The sequence below is a fragment of the Taeniopygia guttata genome, chromosome 10 (genome assembly GCF_048771995.1).
Source record: "Taeniopygia guttata chromosome 10, bTaeGut7.mat, whole genome shotgun sequence".
NCBI classification, from domain to species: domain Eukaryota; kingdom Metazoa; phylum Chordata; class Aves; order Passeriformes; family Estrildidae; genus Taeniopygia; species Taeniopygia guttata.
The window spans coordinates 12,801,161-12,817,936 of record NC_133035.1 but is presented as its reverse complement, the minus strand read 5'-3'; the positions used below and the strand labels follow the sequence as shown (position 1 = coordinate 12,817,936).

The 16,776-nt window shown below is 43.2% G+C and overlaps 1 protein-coding gene across 6 annotated transcripts in view; it reads right to left on the bottom strand.

The window, feature by feature from the left end:
* Nucleotides 1-16,776, bottom strand: part of MTHFS (methenyltetrahydrofolate synthetase) — a 116,118-nt gene that overhangs the window by 78,171 nt on the left and 21,171 nt on the right. For 2 of the 6 annotated variants that reach the window (XM_032750259.3, XM_030281424.4), the window contains one exon: nucleotides 14,013-15,306. The exons of 2 other annotated variants lie outside the window; for them this stretch is intronic. In XM_032750259.3, the coding sequence (XP_032606150.2) occupies nucleotides 15,202-15,306 (105 nt within the window). In that variant the 3' untranslated portion in view covers nucleotides 14,013-15,201. Of the gene's footprint in view, nucleotides 1-7,545; nucleotides 8,085-14,012; nucleotides 15,307-16,776 lie in introns of those variants that run through there. 2 more of the 6 variants (XM_041718400.2, XM_072933745.1) reach the window with 2 other exon arrangements.

Genomic DNA, 16,776 nt, shown 5'->3' with positions numbered 1-16,776 from the left:
AGAGGAAAAGGTGCCTAATAGTAGTTTTAAGATTAAGAGAGAAAATGGGTATCTAAAAAAGAAACATATTCCTCTTGGGTCACTCTGAAAAGCTGCTTCATTATTGACTAGAACCAATGGAGATAAAGCCAGCATGTCATCAAATCCTTAATACAGCATTAGATCTAATTGAATCTTTTGCATCTATTTTTAATGAGCATCTTGTTTGTTTAATGTGATGGCTACATAATTATGAGTATGAGTTTGTTCCCTGCTTGGGACATATTGGTTCTAATGCAATGACATTTAATTACCACCTCTCAAGGAATTATAAGAAACAAGCTGCCAAGCTTGAAAATGCACTGAATTATTCCTTGTTCATTGGAGTGAGGAGCCCACACCTTGTTATCCATGAGGTGTCCCAGATTTCTCCATCCACATTCAGCACTGGAGCTCTGTACAGAAGCCAGCCCAACACCAACATATGCAGATGGGTGAGACTTGCCATAAAATGAATCAAAATCCTCATACTCAATGTGCAATAGCTCAGAGCAGTAATAGTGAGCGAGAGGAATGAGGATGAGATCCAGCTGTTGGGACAGAAACAAGAGCACACATCAGGAACACACATCTGTTTTCTAAGAAACAGCATCATCTGCTTTCCTTGCACCCGTCTGACCCCATTTCTGTCTACCTAAGAACCCAGAAATGGCTTTAGAAATCCACCAAGGCTCCTGCTGGGAGTTATCTCTCCTGATTTCTGTCCCCCAGGCCCAAGACTCAACGTGCTGTCCCTGCCACATGTCACTCTCCTCTGCTCTGCTCCAGCAGTTGGTTATTGCCAGGGGAGGTGACAGGAGTGGAGTTATTGCTGGTAATAACATCCACAGCAAATCTGGCCTTCCTGCCATGCTTTGTCTAAACCAAACCTGTGCCCTATGAAGGGATCAATCACTTGTAAATTCCCACAGTGCTCAAATGAGGAGCTGCTCCCAAGCCCCATGTGCCTGGTTGGTTTTGCCCCTTAGTGTTTCCATCAGAGGCATCTGTTCCCCAATAATTAATAAAAGTCCTTAAACATGAAATAAATCATTACCCTCCGTCCAACCCCACCTCAGAGGGAACAGCCTACATCCCCTGACCTGCTCTTTTTAAGCCCTATCAGTATTTCTATTTTCACTAACAATGGCTTTCCCCCTATTTTCACCTAACAGCTGTGTTGCTGTGCCTTTGCCCTTCCAGCCAGCCCTGAGCTGCCAGCACTCCACTCAGCAGGGCTGAACACAGGTCATTTCTCAGCCAGCCAATTTGCCATTCCCTCTCTTTATGCCATTACTCTTCCCTTCGTGTAAGCCTCCCTCACACACGACCCCATCAATAACGAGAGCTGAGCGCAGAGCTTCGCTCCAAAAAACAGGTCCTCACTGCCAGGGCTGATCCAGCCCAGCTTTTGGGGGCTGGTGGCCATAAGGGAACCCCTTCAAAATGCCTGGATCCCTTAACAATGTGTCCTGCCTGCTGCCTTCCTGGGCTGCTGCAGTGGCACAAGTTAATTGGAGAGCAATCAGGGATATCACAACTCTGCTGACATGAGGAATTGCAGAATTGCCATTATTTCCAGCAGAGTTACAGTGCAGCTCCCACAAATAACTGTACAATCCACCTCACTGTTCTTCAAATGTTTTCTAGATAACAGGAGCCATTGTTGTGAGGGAATCCATAGGTATGCATTAACAAAATTAAAGATTCAGAGTTAGGCCAAAGTCAGAAACTTCACTGACATTACCAAATCAGACCTTGCTACTTTATTCATGTGAGACAAAGCCCTGGTAACTGCTGCCACATTTTTTGCCCACAGTAAGAAGGATTTAGCCAGTGAAACACCACTGGACAGACACAGCTTCAACTTTCTTATAGACTGTGCAAAAATGGTAACCCAAGGGACATCCAGAGCAGCAGTTCTGCTGAAGAAGTGATCCAGGAGATCACCCCATGCTAGGAAAAATCTGTATGGACTAGGGATGCAAATGTCTAGAGGAAAACAAAGCTGACAAAAGCCACTTTTAGCATTTCCACGATTTGTTCCAGCTTAGAACACCACTGAAAGAGATTTTTAATAGGTTTTTTTTTTGTTTTTTTTTTGAAGTTGCACATTTTGTCCTTCCAACTGGAAGAAAGGCAGAGAACAGGAGGAGGAGAAGAGACACCACAAATTAAAACACCAGCTTGGTCTGGCAGTGAAATATCACACTCAAATGCCTGAATAACCCACAGTGAAGCAAAAATTAGACAAATGAAAAATAAAGCTGATTGTTCCATCTTGTTCTCAATGGATGGGAAAGTAATGAAAATCTCATGAAAGATACATGGTAAAGTTTGTTTAAAATGGATTTAATGAAACTAAAAGAGGATGAGTACTCATTCTAGGCTACTGATTTGTAATTTCTGTATTTTAGTCCTCATACCAAGTTCTGTCTCATTAGCTATAAGAAGTTTAATACAGGGTTACATGTTCAGTTAAAATCCAAGCAGCTTTTAAGACTTTGAAGGAGCAAAATGCTGCATTTTGAAAGATTAGCAAGGGTGTCCTTGGCTGGGTCCTTGCATATTAAAAAGTGAAGTTCAAACCTGGGTTTTTCTTGTGGAATGGGGGGATGGGGAATAATTCAAACCATCAAGTCTTTTTTTTTTTCTTCCATTGAACTTGGTATAATGTGAAATTATTCCACACTTGCAACAAAAAGAATAAAGGTTTACAAAGAGTTATCTAGAAAATGAGTGGCTCTTGTGAAGATGAAACATGATCCAAAATTAGCTAAGGGTTTGGGTTTGTTTTTGTTTTAAATTCTATATTCTTTGTCTTTCATCTGTTTGCAGATTTTAGAAAGAATGAGCTAACTTTTCCCACTTTGTCTCCTTCATATTTTTCCATGGTATAAATAATACATCACAACAACAATATTTGGAAGAAGTGGGATCTGCCTTTGTGTCAGTGCTGTGTCGGAAGCAGACACAATGTGGATGAGGGTTATTATGCACCATGGTGAAACCCTCATGTTACACAACGAGGACCAAGCAAACCCATCCTTGGCTTGATGTGCTGGAGGAATGTCTACAGAGATGCTTAGGGATGAGTGACCTTTTAAAGGAGCAAAAATAAGTAAAAGTCCTTTATAAAGCAGGAGGATAGGAACCGCAGCCCCAGGCTGCCCACACTGCTCTGCTCTTTCAGTGACTCAGCACCGAAACTCAGCCTCTCCCAGCCCCGAGCAGGAGCAGCTCCTCTGACTCATCCCCAGCACAATGGCAAGGCTGCCAAAATGCCAGCGGGCTCTTGTGACAAAGGTGCCACACACCAGTGCTTGAGCTGAGCCCAACCTTCCCACTGCAGGAAAGGGCAGCAAATTTGGGAGGCCAAGCCTGACCCGGCTGGACACAGAGCTGGCAGTGAGAGCATTGTCATCTCTGCAGGTGATGGGGCTGCTGCAGTGGCCAGCCAGGGGCTAATTAGCTAATAGTAATAAGGTAATAATTAATAGAAAATGGCTAATTAGCCAATAAGTAATTTAGAACACAAGCTGCTGTCAGCTCCCTGGCTGCAGTGAGGGAGTATGGATCCAGACCTCTGTAGTTTGACAGCAATGTCCTTGATCTTTTTAGCTGTGTAAATAAGTGCATAAATAAACTACACACACATGCCTTCCTTCAGAAACAAATGGGAATTTTCCACACAGAGACAAGGAGCAACCCTCTACTCAGGGTTTTTTCCTGTCCCCAGCATGTCCCCAGGACTCCAGTGTAACACAAGATCCGCTTCAGCCTCCGCTGGCATCTCTGAATCTCTGCTGCCATAAAGCAGCTGCTGGTGCTAAGTGACTTTCTGCACCAGTGGTCCTCTCATGAGCAGCAGTGATTTTTCTTTCTTTAGCAACTGAAGGTGCAGGGTGTGACTTCAGTCCATTGATCCTGAAGGGATGGCACCCGCCCGCGCCGGGAGGAATTGGATGTGCCGGAGTGCCGCAGTCCTGGAATGAGCAATTGCACCAACAGCAAGGACAGCACATCCCAGACTGGTACAGGAACAGTCCATCACCTGCAGGAAATTACTGTGTTACAGTAAATCCAGCTGCACCCTGGAGTGAAACCATCCTGCTCCCAACCCGTCCCAAGTCAAAGATGTGACTCATTTCTTGACTGAACTCAGCTGGGCTTTATTTTGCACGGTCACTCTGGAGTCCCTGACCAAAATGAAGGAATGCTACCTTGGCAAAGTGAGTGCTTATAGATGTAAATACCCCTGGTGCCTTCTTACTGTTCTAAACCCTTATTCTGATGATTCTGATGCATCAGGATTTATAAACCACAAGCTGCTTTTGCTGGGTGCTTTTTGCTTTTTCCATCATGGCTTGACCTCTCCGATCTCATTCTTGTTCCCAAAAAACAGCCCCATCATCACATCCCATCCAGAGAAGGTGGCCTCTGTCCTGTGACAGTCGTGCTGTGATGTGAAGGGGTTTCCTGGGTACAGCCACATCCCAGCTGATCAAAAGATGGGGAGAACTTGCCCATGACCCCTGTGCTGCTCTGTGTTTGGTTTCTGGATACTTCTAACCCTAAAAACACGGTGTCTGCCACCAGGAAGCTCTCAAATATCACAAGCAGGGCAGGCAGTTGTGTTTTCTCCATCCCCTACCAGCACTGTGGGTTTTCTTCTCTGGTGCAGGAGGGACAAATGTATTACTCACCACAGCAAATGCCAGACAGACAAACACAGGCACTCCTCAGGCCCTGGTGAGTAGGGCACATCTCTCCCCAGAGAATAATCTCCCTGTGATCAACACATAACACTGAAAGACAAATGAGAATGAAAAGGCCTCTCAAATTTAATAGCCTCCATGAATTACACTGCCTTTCGTCTACATGGACTGTCACTCTTTCCATTAAAGAGTCACTGTCATCAGTAACCCATTTTAAGATTTATAGATGTGGAGATTTATAGACTTGCTGCTCTTATCTGCCTTTTCTCCCCCATGTGTCTCCAAGGACCCCCAAAAGGTGGGATTCTATCCAAACCCTCTCTCCTGCATCTGAAAATAGAAACCTGTGATGGGATGGAGGGCTTTTGAATTGGATGCCAACTAAACTAATAATGCTGATAAGGATAGCAGGGATGATAACTATGAGGAGCAATGACAAAGACAGGAAAGGATAAAAGATGAGCAGGAAAAATAAGAGGAGAATAATCCAGATTTTTATATATTTTTCCCAATTCTCACTCTATAATCAATAATTTCAAGAAAGAGAGACAGAGAAAGAGAGCAAGAAAGAAAGAGAGAAAGAAAGAAATTAGGTTAGAAGGGAAAAAAAAGTTTGCATCCTTGAAGTAAATGTATTCAGGTCCCATTTTTGCATCCAGGAAGGACACTTTACAATGCTCACAATAAAGAATATGCTCAGGTGGGAGTATGCTGACATTACAAAGTCTCTTCAAACATCTAGAGGAATTTTAGTAGAAATGAGCCTCAAGCTACCTGCTTTGCATATTTTTATCTGATTCTAGTGCAGTGGCACAGCTTGTTCTGATAGTAGTTGAATACCCATATGTGGATTAATACCTCTGACACAAAAGCATTTGAGTAAGCTCATGCTGTTTGAAACCAGTCTGTTTGCATGTGCAACTCCATCCTGGATAAAATTGCAAACACTTACGTGACTTAGAAATCAAAGTACTATTCAAAAGCTTCTCACTCATTCTGGATCTGGTTTTGGGACACGTGTGTGAGAAACAGAACGAGTTATCCTCACTCCATTATTCCTCACATATTATTCTGACAGTAGGTAGTGTTTGAAGCAACACTGAAGAAGAAGCATTAGACTAAATTTTTTAGGTAACCTTAAAAATCTCTGTTGTATGTATTTCTTCATGTATTTGTACCTGCTTGTTTGTAAGAAGAACTAGGACAAATCTTTTCTGAATTGTGTGGCTGTGGGGAAGAAAGCTGTAATATTTGGTGAGCTACCAAAGAAAATGCTCTGGTACAAATGGTGTAAATCAATGAGGGTCTGCAGGGAACACAAGCCATGTACATCAAAAATAAGGCTCTCTTCCCAAATGCAGATTTACTTAAAGAGCAGTGTACTGTGGGGACTGAATATGTAAAATATTCTAATTAGCTTCCTCTTAATCATAGCCATTACCACAGGCTATCATCATATTGGAAGCTGTGTCTATGCTGATCCTTTACACCATGCACATGTGACAGCTGCCAAAGTAATTATCAGCACAAATTTCACGTTCTGTTTGTATTTTCCAGCTCCAGACAAAGAGAAACTAGTGGTGGATTAATTTTACTGTGCTCCTGGGGATAGGCTGTGCTAGGATTCATTTTGCATTGATCCTTCTCAAGCTCTTCAGCAGACAGAGCTGCAACCCATGAAGTCAAGATCTGCCTTCCTGTGCTCCAAAGTGTTACACAGGAAGGAAATCACGAAGCCAAAGCTGTTAAAACTCTCCTCCTTGAACAAATAGTTGCCTTAATAAATGCTCTGGGCTCATTGCCTTTAATAGTGTTTTTCAGTGTTGCCTCAAATACTACCTGCTGTCAGAGTAATATGCAGAATAATGGAGTGAGGATAAGTAGATCTGTGTCTCACACATCCCAAAATCAGACCTAAAATGAATTAGAAGTTTTTGAATATTAGTTAGTTTTTTGGGTTTTTTTGTATGCATATCATTAATCTGCTTGTATTTGTCTCCCAACAGCATTATTCTCTTGCAAAACAGCTTCTATACTGGGTCTTCTTTGTACACCACCTCTTGCATGGCACAACAGCTATTTGAGAAATAAAATAAATAAAATTCAACAAGGCAGAAGGGTAAATTATGAGATTTTAGTGTGCTTATAGTGCTCTTGATCCATTTTTCAGGTGACACCCAACAGAGGTCACTTCATGGAGCACCAGCATTGTGGATACCTTGAAAAGAAGCAGCTGCAGGCAAATTCTTCTTCTCTAGGAAGTGCTTTAATGTATTTTAAACACCAAAGGGATGTCTGTGCTGTTCCATGGGCTAAGAAAATGGGAAAGTAGTGTAGAACTTGGGCACCTTTTCAACTCTCCTGCATCAGGAGGCTGTTCATGGTGGCCACCTCCTCTTCCTCCTCCTGTGCCTGAAGACAGCAGTTTGAAAGCACATAACCTGGCACTTGGGCATCTTCCCAAACCCACAGAAATGCCATCTGGCAAATTGCCTCTCTCCTTCTCTACACTTCCCCCCCTCCCTTGATTCAAATGCCCTGACTCTCCAGGCAGGGCCTGTTGTGCTGGGTACCAGAAGGTGAGGGAGGACCATAGGAGGCAGCAGCCTTCATGCCCACGTGAGAGCTTGAAGAAGAACATGTGGGATCAGCTGTTAAATGCACACACAAAGAAAGCAGAAGACTGAAAATGCCATTTTGCAGCCTCCTGGCAGGAGTCACCATGTTCACAGGGAGCAACAGCATCAGATGAGGGCAGAGCCCAAACCTCTTTTTTTACACACACATCCCACCTGCTTTAGGCGGTGACTTAAAGATCAGAAAAAGGACTTGATAGTTTAATATTTAAACAACTTATCTAATGTTTAGAACATCATGTTAACAATCTCTGTGTTACAACAATAATCAAGAGGGTTGCTTGCAATTAGAGCCTTCTCCTGTCACACTCCACAGCATCTCAGGCCCATGGATTCTAATTTTAGACAAATGCTTGCTTTAAAATCCAATTTACATTCTGTTAAAAAAAAAAAAATCCACAAATACTTGTGCTCCTATGGCTCTGTATAAAGTTTCCCAAATGACAGGAGGTGAGTCTGTGACAGCCCTCAGTGAAGGGCTGCTCCTTTCCCCCTCCTTGGCCATTCACCCTTTCTGTTCCTCTTTCCCCTCCTCCATGATGCCCAGACAGCTGCAGCCCTCTCCCTGCTGTCCTCAGGGAGAAACATTTCATTTCTGGGTGCCACAACAAGCACGACAGCTGCTGTGCCCCTTATGGCTTCTGTCCATGCACCACAGAGTGTCCTATAAATGTTGAAGAAGGACTCTGGCTCCAAAAACTTGTATACCTGTCTGGGAGACAGAAGCAAAGACAGAAAATTATACACCCAGTCTGGATTTGAAGTATTCAAGTGGTGAGAAAATAGCCTGGCTGGTCCTGCTGATGCTCCCCACCCTTACCCAAAACCAGATTTAAGCCTATTGCACTATAATCCCCTCCTCTTACCTCTTTATTCTTGTTCTTGAATAATCTGCATTGTGCTGGGACTAATCCCAGCCAGAGGCCTGTTGTGCTGGAGATTGTGTTTACAAAGCCAAGACCTGTGTCACGCAGAGCTTTAAACCTCACTTTAATTTTGGTGGAAATTATTCAAAACAAAGTGTTCACAACACTGTTCAATAAGCTGGGGAAATCCGTCAGGAATTTGTGTTATGTTGAAAAACAGAGATAGACTTTTTTCTTCCTTTAAATAAAAGTAAAACAAGAACTTCATCACCAAGAACAGCTTCTACCAGCAGTAACCTGGATCGTTTTTAATCCAGCAAGGAGTCTTTGACTGATAGCCCTGTGTGTATCAAATCTCAGCTGTGCTGTGGTGGAGCCCTGAGCAACAACATCCACAGCAGCACAGCGCCTGTGCCTCCTCAACATCTTTATTAATGATGTGCAGCCCAGCCCCTGCTGCTTTCCTCCAGATTTATGGCCAACCTCCAGGCCTTCCCCAGCGCTCTTAATTGCTGATAACAGCAGTGTTCATGCACGAGTGTCCCATACAGCGTGGCCAGCAGTGTTACAGCACAGGAGGTCTGCCAAAGTACCACCGGTGCAGGCAGGAGAAGTCCCAAGGAAGCAAGGTCTCCCAGATAACAAGCTGCAAAGTTGCTTTTTCAGCCTTTGTAAAGTGGAGGTTGCTTTTTTTAGCCTTTGCAGAGCATTTATCAGGGCTGTAAAGGGGCAGTTTGGTCACTGACTCCTGCAAGGTGTCCCCAGGAGGGTGGCTGCAAAACTGCTGAAGTCTGAGCTAAGCCCTTTCATCTCCCACAGAGTCATTGCAATCCAGTCCTTAGAGGCTAATCTCTTTCCCTTTTTTCAGCATGACTTGATTGTATCTAAACCTCCCCAAATTCCCACTTCAGTCCATCTTTCTCTTACATTTACCTGTTTTTTCTTGCTATGTTTTTCACTTTTGCCTGTATTAAAGGGCTGGTAGGTTCCAAAAGTGGTGTTCCCAGGGGACCAGAGGCTTTTCCACCCCAGAAATTACAGAAGTGGGGATGGGATGGTTCAAATCTTCCTTGGGAAAAGTGATCAGAAAATTATTTTCCTAATTCTTGGGGAAGGAGGGGGGTCAGCAGAACGGCTGCTTTAGACTTTGGCCTGTTTTTAGGAGCCTGGCTGACAGAGTCCCTTGGGAGGCAGTTCCTGAAGGGCACAGGAGTTCAGGAAGGCTGGATATCCTTCAAGAAAGAAACCCTAAAGGTGCAGAACAAGCCATCTCCATGTGCCTAAAGATGGGCCAGTGGGGAAGACTGGCCTGGCTGAACTACAAGGGTGTTGTGAGGCTGTAGAGGGAGAAAATTACAGGGGCCAACTAGAGCCTAACCTGGCTATTGCTGTGGAAGGTGCTATAAAATGTTTCTATAAATAAATTATAGATAAAAGGAGGGCAAAGGGGAGTGTCTATCCTTTATTGGATATGAGGAGAAACTTAGTGACAGAGGATGAGGAAAAAGCTGAGGTGCTTAATTAGGCCTATTTTGCCTTGGTCTCTAATAGTGAGTGAGTTATTCAGCAGGTACCCAGCACTCTGTGCTGGAAATCAGGGATAAGGAGCAGAATAAAGTCCCTGTAATTCAAGGGGTAATGATCAATAACCTGCTCCACCACTTGGACACTCATAAACTGTAAGGGAAATGGTGAATCGAAACTATTTAATAGGAAATCATCCTATCCAGTACTTTTTTTTAGCCATCCTAATAGAACTTCTTTGTTAGTAATATTTTATTAAATTTGACAAGGTGATAACAAAAGGCTATAGAAAAGTATTCACCTTTATTACAGCCCACAGTACTTTTCCATAAAGGTTAATATGGACTCACCACTCTAATTAAATGGCAGTACTTCTGCTCAGAATATTCAAACCTTACAGTCCTGCCCTTTCAAGAAGAACCCTTTGGTTCACATTCTGTCCTACTCCACTCTTCTTCTGTGGTTTTCCCCATCAAAAGGCTACATTTGCAGAAATTTAGGGATATCTTCTCTTTCCTCCTAAAGTATTACTGGATACACTATAGTAAAATACAAAATAAAATCTACTGATCAAGATAATTCGAAAGCTGACAAAATATTTTGTTCCCTAACTATATATCCAAATTATCTCCAAAGTATTGTAGTCTTCTCTTGGAGCTGATAAGCCATTTAAAATGCATTATATTGGTGACAGACAAGCTGGCATTTGCTACAAGCATTTTTATGATTCAGTAGTTTGCACAGAGAGTAGAAAACTAAGTAGCAGATTTACAGTATAACAAAATAAAAGCAGAGATCTCATCTGCCTGATGAACGACTAAAGCAGCTTTCATCTCCAGATAGTTTGCCTGAAGGTGGAGAACTTAATGCTTAGGATGTGATAATGGTACCCCCAAGCTACAATCACATGGCAACTGCTGAAGACTGTACACACGCAGGGGGTGGAGAGATTCCTAACTCTGGGGCAGCTTCCATCTAAGCAAGACATGTAAGTGCAATAAATTTGATAAAAAAGGAACCCCGGGGTAAAGAGAAGTGCCCATAAATGTATGTGGGCCCCAGCAGCCCGGCCTGGCTGGCTGCTCTGTGGTGAAGGTGCCACAGCAGACGTGGGGCTTTTCAGAAATAAACAAATTCAAGGGCAGCTGCAGCTGAAAGGCCATTACATACATAGAATTTGGCATCAACAGGCAGGCAGATAGAGCATTCCTGGCTGTCTTATGCCTTAGCAAACAGATATTACATAATGCCTCCTTCTTGGCCAAGCAATGAGTCAATGGTGGAGATGAAGGGGGAGCTTTCTTGACTTCCATTCTCCACATGTGACCAGAGACCATGCCAGCTGTCTACACCCGCACATTTGAAAAGGTCACATCTGTCTGTCCCTCAGCACCAAGGGACACACTCAGCCCACCTTCCACTAAGGATTAACCAGGCTGGTTTGAGTTAAAATGTCCTAGATGGTGAGAGAGTGATGGAAAATTCAGACTGTCCCAGCGTCCTCATATTCTGCCTCTCCATCACCTCTAATCTTTCATCTCCTGCTGTTAGGGCTTAGAATCACGAACTCACAGAATTGCTCAGGCTGGAAAAGACCTGTAAGATCATCAAGTCCACCCAGTTCCCTCTGTACCCCACAGAAAAGCCCACACAAGTCAGTTCCCTTCCCACAAAGGAAACGGCCATGAGGCACTGTCAGGTCTGGGCTTATACTAAACCTTCTGAGGCCAGTGGAAATACTGGACAAAACTACTGCATTTTCTACGCACAGACTTTTTGGTGCTTTCCGTATGATTTTTAAACCATGAGTAATGTCAGCTGTCAAAGATTTGTCCTATATTTGAACCTTGCTCACAGTCACCCACTTGCTTAGCTGTAAACATGATTTTAACAAAGCCATTTCAACATCTTAGTTAATTTAGTTCTGAGGCCTTTCTCTTCCAGAGTGTGTAATTAAACTAAAAGAGCCTGGAAAAGCCCCTTACAGTAAATAATTTACAAGTTCCTCCCTGGGGACATTTTTTAATTATAACTCCACTGGTCAGATCTTACTGAATAGTCTGAGATAGCATTCCCCGCTGAGATCCTGAAATATAATTAACTTATTCCTTTGGTAATGGTGTTTTTCCTTAGTCTATCTATTTCTTATGCAGGGCAGGCAGATTTGTTTATAAACAAAGTGGAGATTGATAGACGCTTTGTCACGAGAACGGCAATAATGGCAATCGCTGCGCCAGACGGGGGCACGTCCATTTGAGGAAAGATGATACTGTTTTGAAGCAATTTTTATAAATCCTACCCTGACAATCCAGCATGGAGAGATACAAGAGAGCAACCAGACAGCCCCGATTCCTCTCAGCCTTGGCAGCCTGCCTCGCTCCCCGAGTGCCACTTCATGCATAGCAAACGTAAATAATCCTGACGCGCCCCCCACCCCCCTAACCTTTGTGCTTCAGGAACACTGCTATATACTATCAAACTGACAGTGATTTCATGTTCTGTGGCCAAGAGAAAAAGCCTGAGCGACAGCAGCAAGGCTGGGAATGTCAAATGGAAACTGCCACATTTATTTAGCTCCATGATTCTCAAGACAATATACATAAATATCGTTTTACTGTCCCCACCAGCTAAATGTTAAGAGCTATCTGCATCAGCCAGGGTCCTGAAGCTCCCCCAGCCTGGCTGATGAGCCTTTAATGATCAACTCCTGACTCAGGAGAGGCTGGCAAGGAACAAAGCACCAGCTCCTCTTGTTCCCAATGATACAGTACATTAAATAGTCTCCTCATCCTTTCCCACTGCAGCTTGTAGCCAAAAGGGCAGTTTGGAGTGAAAGTGGGAGAGAATGGCTGCACGAGGGACTGAAAAGTGATTTGAGACATAAGAAGTTTGGGGACACTCATTGCCTCAAGTCCTGAAAACCTCCAAAGCTTGCTTGCTTTTTCTACACCAATTAGTTCCAGCAACTCCAGTGAGCCCACAAGGACAAAGCTTGGTGCCTGTCTGTGGCTGTGCTGGATGAGGGCCTGTATTTTGCATCCAAAATCTTGTCTTTCACTTTGCCCCTCCTATTTTGAACTCTCACACAACAAAACCAAGTCCTTCCCTCTCAGCCCTTTGTTTCTGTACAGCTGCTAGTGCTGGCTCTGAAGCCTCTTCCCCATATGCTGGCCTTTCTGCACACAGTTGTTCACCTGGTATCATCCCTAGTGAAATATCTACAAGCCAAGCAGCCCTGATTCTAGTGAATAAATCAAAGTTCAGACAGCAAGATCAAAAGTTAAGCCAAAGGGCTGCAGTGTTGGACCTAATATATGCATTTAAAACATGTATCAGATGCAGTTCCAGGTTTCTGCTGTGACAAGCACTGGCTTCAGCGTGGCTTTGTTGATGTTGGTGGCAGGCCGTGCCATATGGCACAGTGCTGAGCCTAACGTGGTAGGTGAATTCAAGCAGCTCTGCAGACAAGCCCAAAAACAGGCCTGCCACACACAAAACCTGCCCCACTGTTTCATTTTGCTGCTCTCCAGGTGCTAATGGAAGTTCAGAAATGAAGAAGGGATTAAAATACAGACACGACAGAGATTGCAAAAGGAAAAAAAAGGTCTGATTTTCTCATCACTTTTATCATACCCCAGAGGGCTGGGATGGCAGGATTCTGTCTCCCTCATGCGAGGCAGTACAGCTGGCAGGGCTCAGAGCTGAGAGGACCTGGGGGACGTTCCAACACCAGCACCAATTCTGTCGCCTCCCTTTCTGCTTGCACCACCCACGGACACCCCTTCTGTTTGCAGGGGTGACACAGGTGATAAGCAAGGATGGAAGCTCTGATCACCACCGTTTTACTGAGCAGCCCATATTGCAAAGCTCCTCCCATCTGCCTTGCCCAGGCTGCAGCTTCCCTGCACACACGGCTGGGATGCCCAGCAGGACAACACCAGAGGATCTTCAGCCCAGCCAGATGGACCTTGGCTAACAGAGGATGGAGAAGCACCAGGGAGCACAGGCCAGAGAGATCTCAGTTGCTAAGCTTATGTTCACCCCAGAGCCAGAGGGTTTAAATAGCTCCTGCAGTAGCAGAATGGAAACAATACTAAATGCAAGCACGCTGAGAAAAAAAGGTTCACAGGTACTGCAGGCAGGGTTTTGTTCACAAAACCAGTTGCTGTTGAGGAAACCTTAAGGGCTTTCCACTCTGGAGGTGGTCCTTGAGAATTTATGGATTTTTTAAAAATGATGACACAGAATAGTTTGGTGAAAATAAACACACTGATTTATTGATTGAGGGAAAGTTAAACATGCATAGAAAAGGTGAGGTTGCATTGAAGAAGGAACACGAAATTCTGACAGTTTGATTGATCCTGATTGGAAATATTGTGTTCTTATACCACAAGAATAGTGTGCAGAGGAAACTTAGTTTCTTCTTCTGGATTTCTATGATTGTCTTGAGAAGCAGAGAACAACCAGCCTTCCACCCAACAATTTATTCCACCCATAAAACCTACTGTCTTCAATTCTCAGCATCCCTCATTTTTTAACATAGCACCACACGGTGTTCTGGGACATTATGAATGGCTTATGTACAAAATTAGAGAGCTTAAAGTAATTCTGAATATTATTTTACCAAAAAAGAGCTGTCTCAAGACAGAGAACTCCTTGACCACATTTTAGACTACATTACAATCTTATATTCAGATAAAGGAAAGAACATACCGAAGTTATGGATATCAACCTTTTTTTTCTTAACAAGTACTCCCTTTATTTTAAGACAACTGCAAGGAGCCAAGTAAACAGTCAAAATTACTGCATATACTAAAATTAATTAAGGCTTTTTTTCCCATCACCATTTTTTCTCAGCTTACTCTAAGATGTCTCCATCAATTTCTTGTTTTGCTCATGGATGCACACAATATTTAAGTACTAAGAACTTTTACATTACAAGTATCTAATTCCAGAATGGATCAAGTACTGTCATTACTAGACAGTTCACCTTTAAACCAGAATAATAAAACTGTTAATATCAAGAAGCTTGTACCTCAAAAATACTATTAGAAGACATGATCCTTACTGTAATAAACAGTTTGTATTGATTCTAGAATAAGAATTCACATCAGACATTTGCTAATTAGAAGCAAATCAACACAATCCTCACTACTGTTGCCACAGTTACACTGTTTTTTGAGTTTTTTTCCCCAAACACAAATAGTGTATTTTATTGGTCCCAAAGTCATACACGACAATTAAAAAAAAATCATGATTGATGGATATGACACCTTTTTTTGGTTGCTTGCTCTGGAGGTAGGTTGGTATCAAAACACTTTCAGCAGTCTTCATAAAGGATTTCATCTATTGGAACATCATTTTCTGTCACAGGCACTGATTCACAAATCTGTTCTCTAAAAGCCAGAGCAATCGTGTAAGGCTTTCCACGGGGATGTTTCATACATCTTTCAAGATAGGTATCATAATATCCTTTCCCTCTTCCCAATCTGTTGCCTTTTTTATCAAAACCAAGGCCTGGCATGAAGATAAGGTCAAGACCTCCTGCAGAAAAATGAAATAAGCATTAGTGGATGCCCTGTGGATTTCCTGATGGCTTGACTACAACCACAAAACTTCAGACATCTGCAAGAATGCAAGCTTTATGTTTTGTAAAATGCTTCCCTTTCTTTGATCAGATGAAAATACTTTGAATACTAAACCTGTAAATTTGCATTTTCATCCATCAGTTGCATACTATTCAGCTGAAAAATAATTAGATCTTGAAAAACTGGATGGAAAAAAAAACCCTGCATTTTAACAAATTCATTTTATCATTTTAACCCCACACTTCCAAATACAAATTATTATGACTCTAAATCAGACAGAGACTGAACTCAGGGAAATTAAATGCAGGAGGAATCAGAAAATCAAATGAACTTCAACATCAGATACAAAAAAAGGAAAAAAATGAAAAGAAGACATGTAAGAGAGAAGGGAGGCATCTTCTTGACACCGCTGTAAGATGACATGAACCTTCTCTTGACCTTCCAAACCTAAAAATCCTTGAATACAATAAATTCTGAAAGTGGTAATTTGCCCTCCGATATGAAGATGAAGATTTGAAGGCTTGTCCCTTCATGATGTCAGGTTCCTTTTGTCCCAAAGGACTTTCCATCTCGGCCTCCACCAATTTTCTCTGTTGTTCCAGCAGCACATACAGACATTCTGCTTGCCTGCCCTAAATATCCCTCCTTCCAGGACTGTTGTGAGATTGCACTTGATAGGAACTCAAAATCAATTAAAAAGCTCAAAGAAGATGCCTAAGCTGCTAATGGCCTGGACTGGCTGGTGAAACTCCAACAGAAGACCCCACCAACCAGCTCCAGACAAAAAGGCAAGAGCTCTTGCTTTGCTCATGCCCTGTCAGGGGCTGTGGATCAGCACCGTGCCAGGCAGTCAGCTCCATTCACACCTGGCTGCACCCTTGTTTCAGGAGCTGATTCACTCACTGAAACTGTCTGCCACAAGGAGTGACCACCAGGCACAGAGGCTGCTGCACATCCCTGTCACTTCTGCAAGGCTGGCACGTTCAGTGTGAGAAGCCTTGCACGGACATCCTCCAAACAAATGAGCTGGACTGGCCTGGTGCTGACTCCTGAACCCAGGAACATCCCACTTACTCCTTTCACAAAGCAAAAAAAGTCTTTTATTACTTGCTGCTGTAGCAGACAGACACTTAAGGAGAGAAGGGCAGGGAGTGGAAAGGCAGCACAGACTAAAAGACAGCTGACACAAGTCTGGAAAGAAAAAAAATACAGAGTCTCAGTCCACTGCTTCTGCCTTCTTACAGGAACAGTGCTTAGCCTTGAGCAGCTTTTCTGTGACCAGACTCTGCTCCTTCACCAGAGCTTGGACCTGGTCAGGTATTTTTCTGCTTTTTCCATGTCCACACTTAATCCTTCCTGCCATTTTGGGCTGAGCTGCTTTTAGTACATCTGAGGGATGATGCCCACCACTGAAGATGTGTGGGAG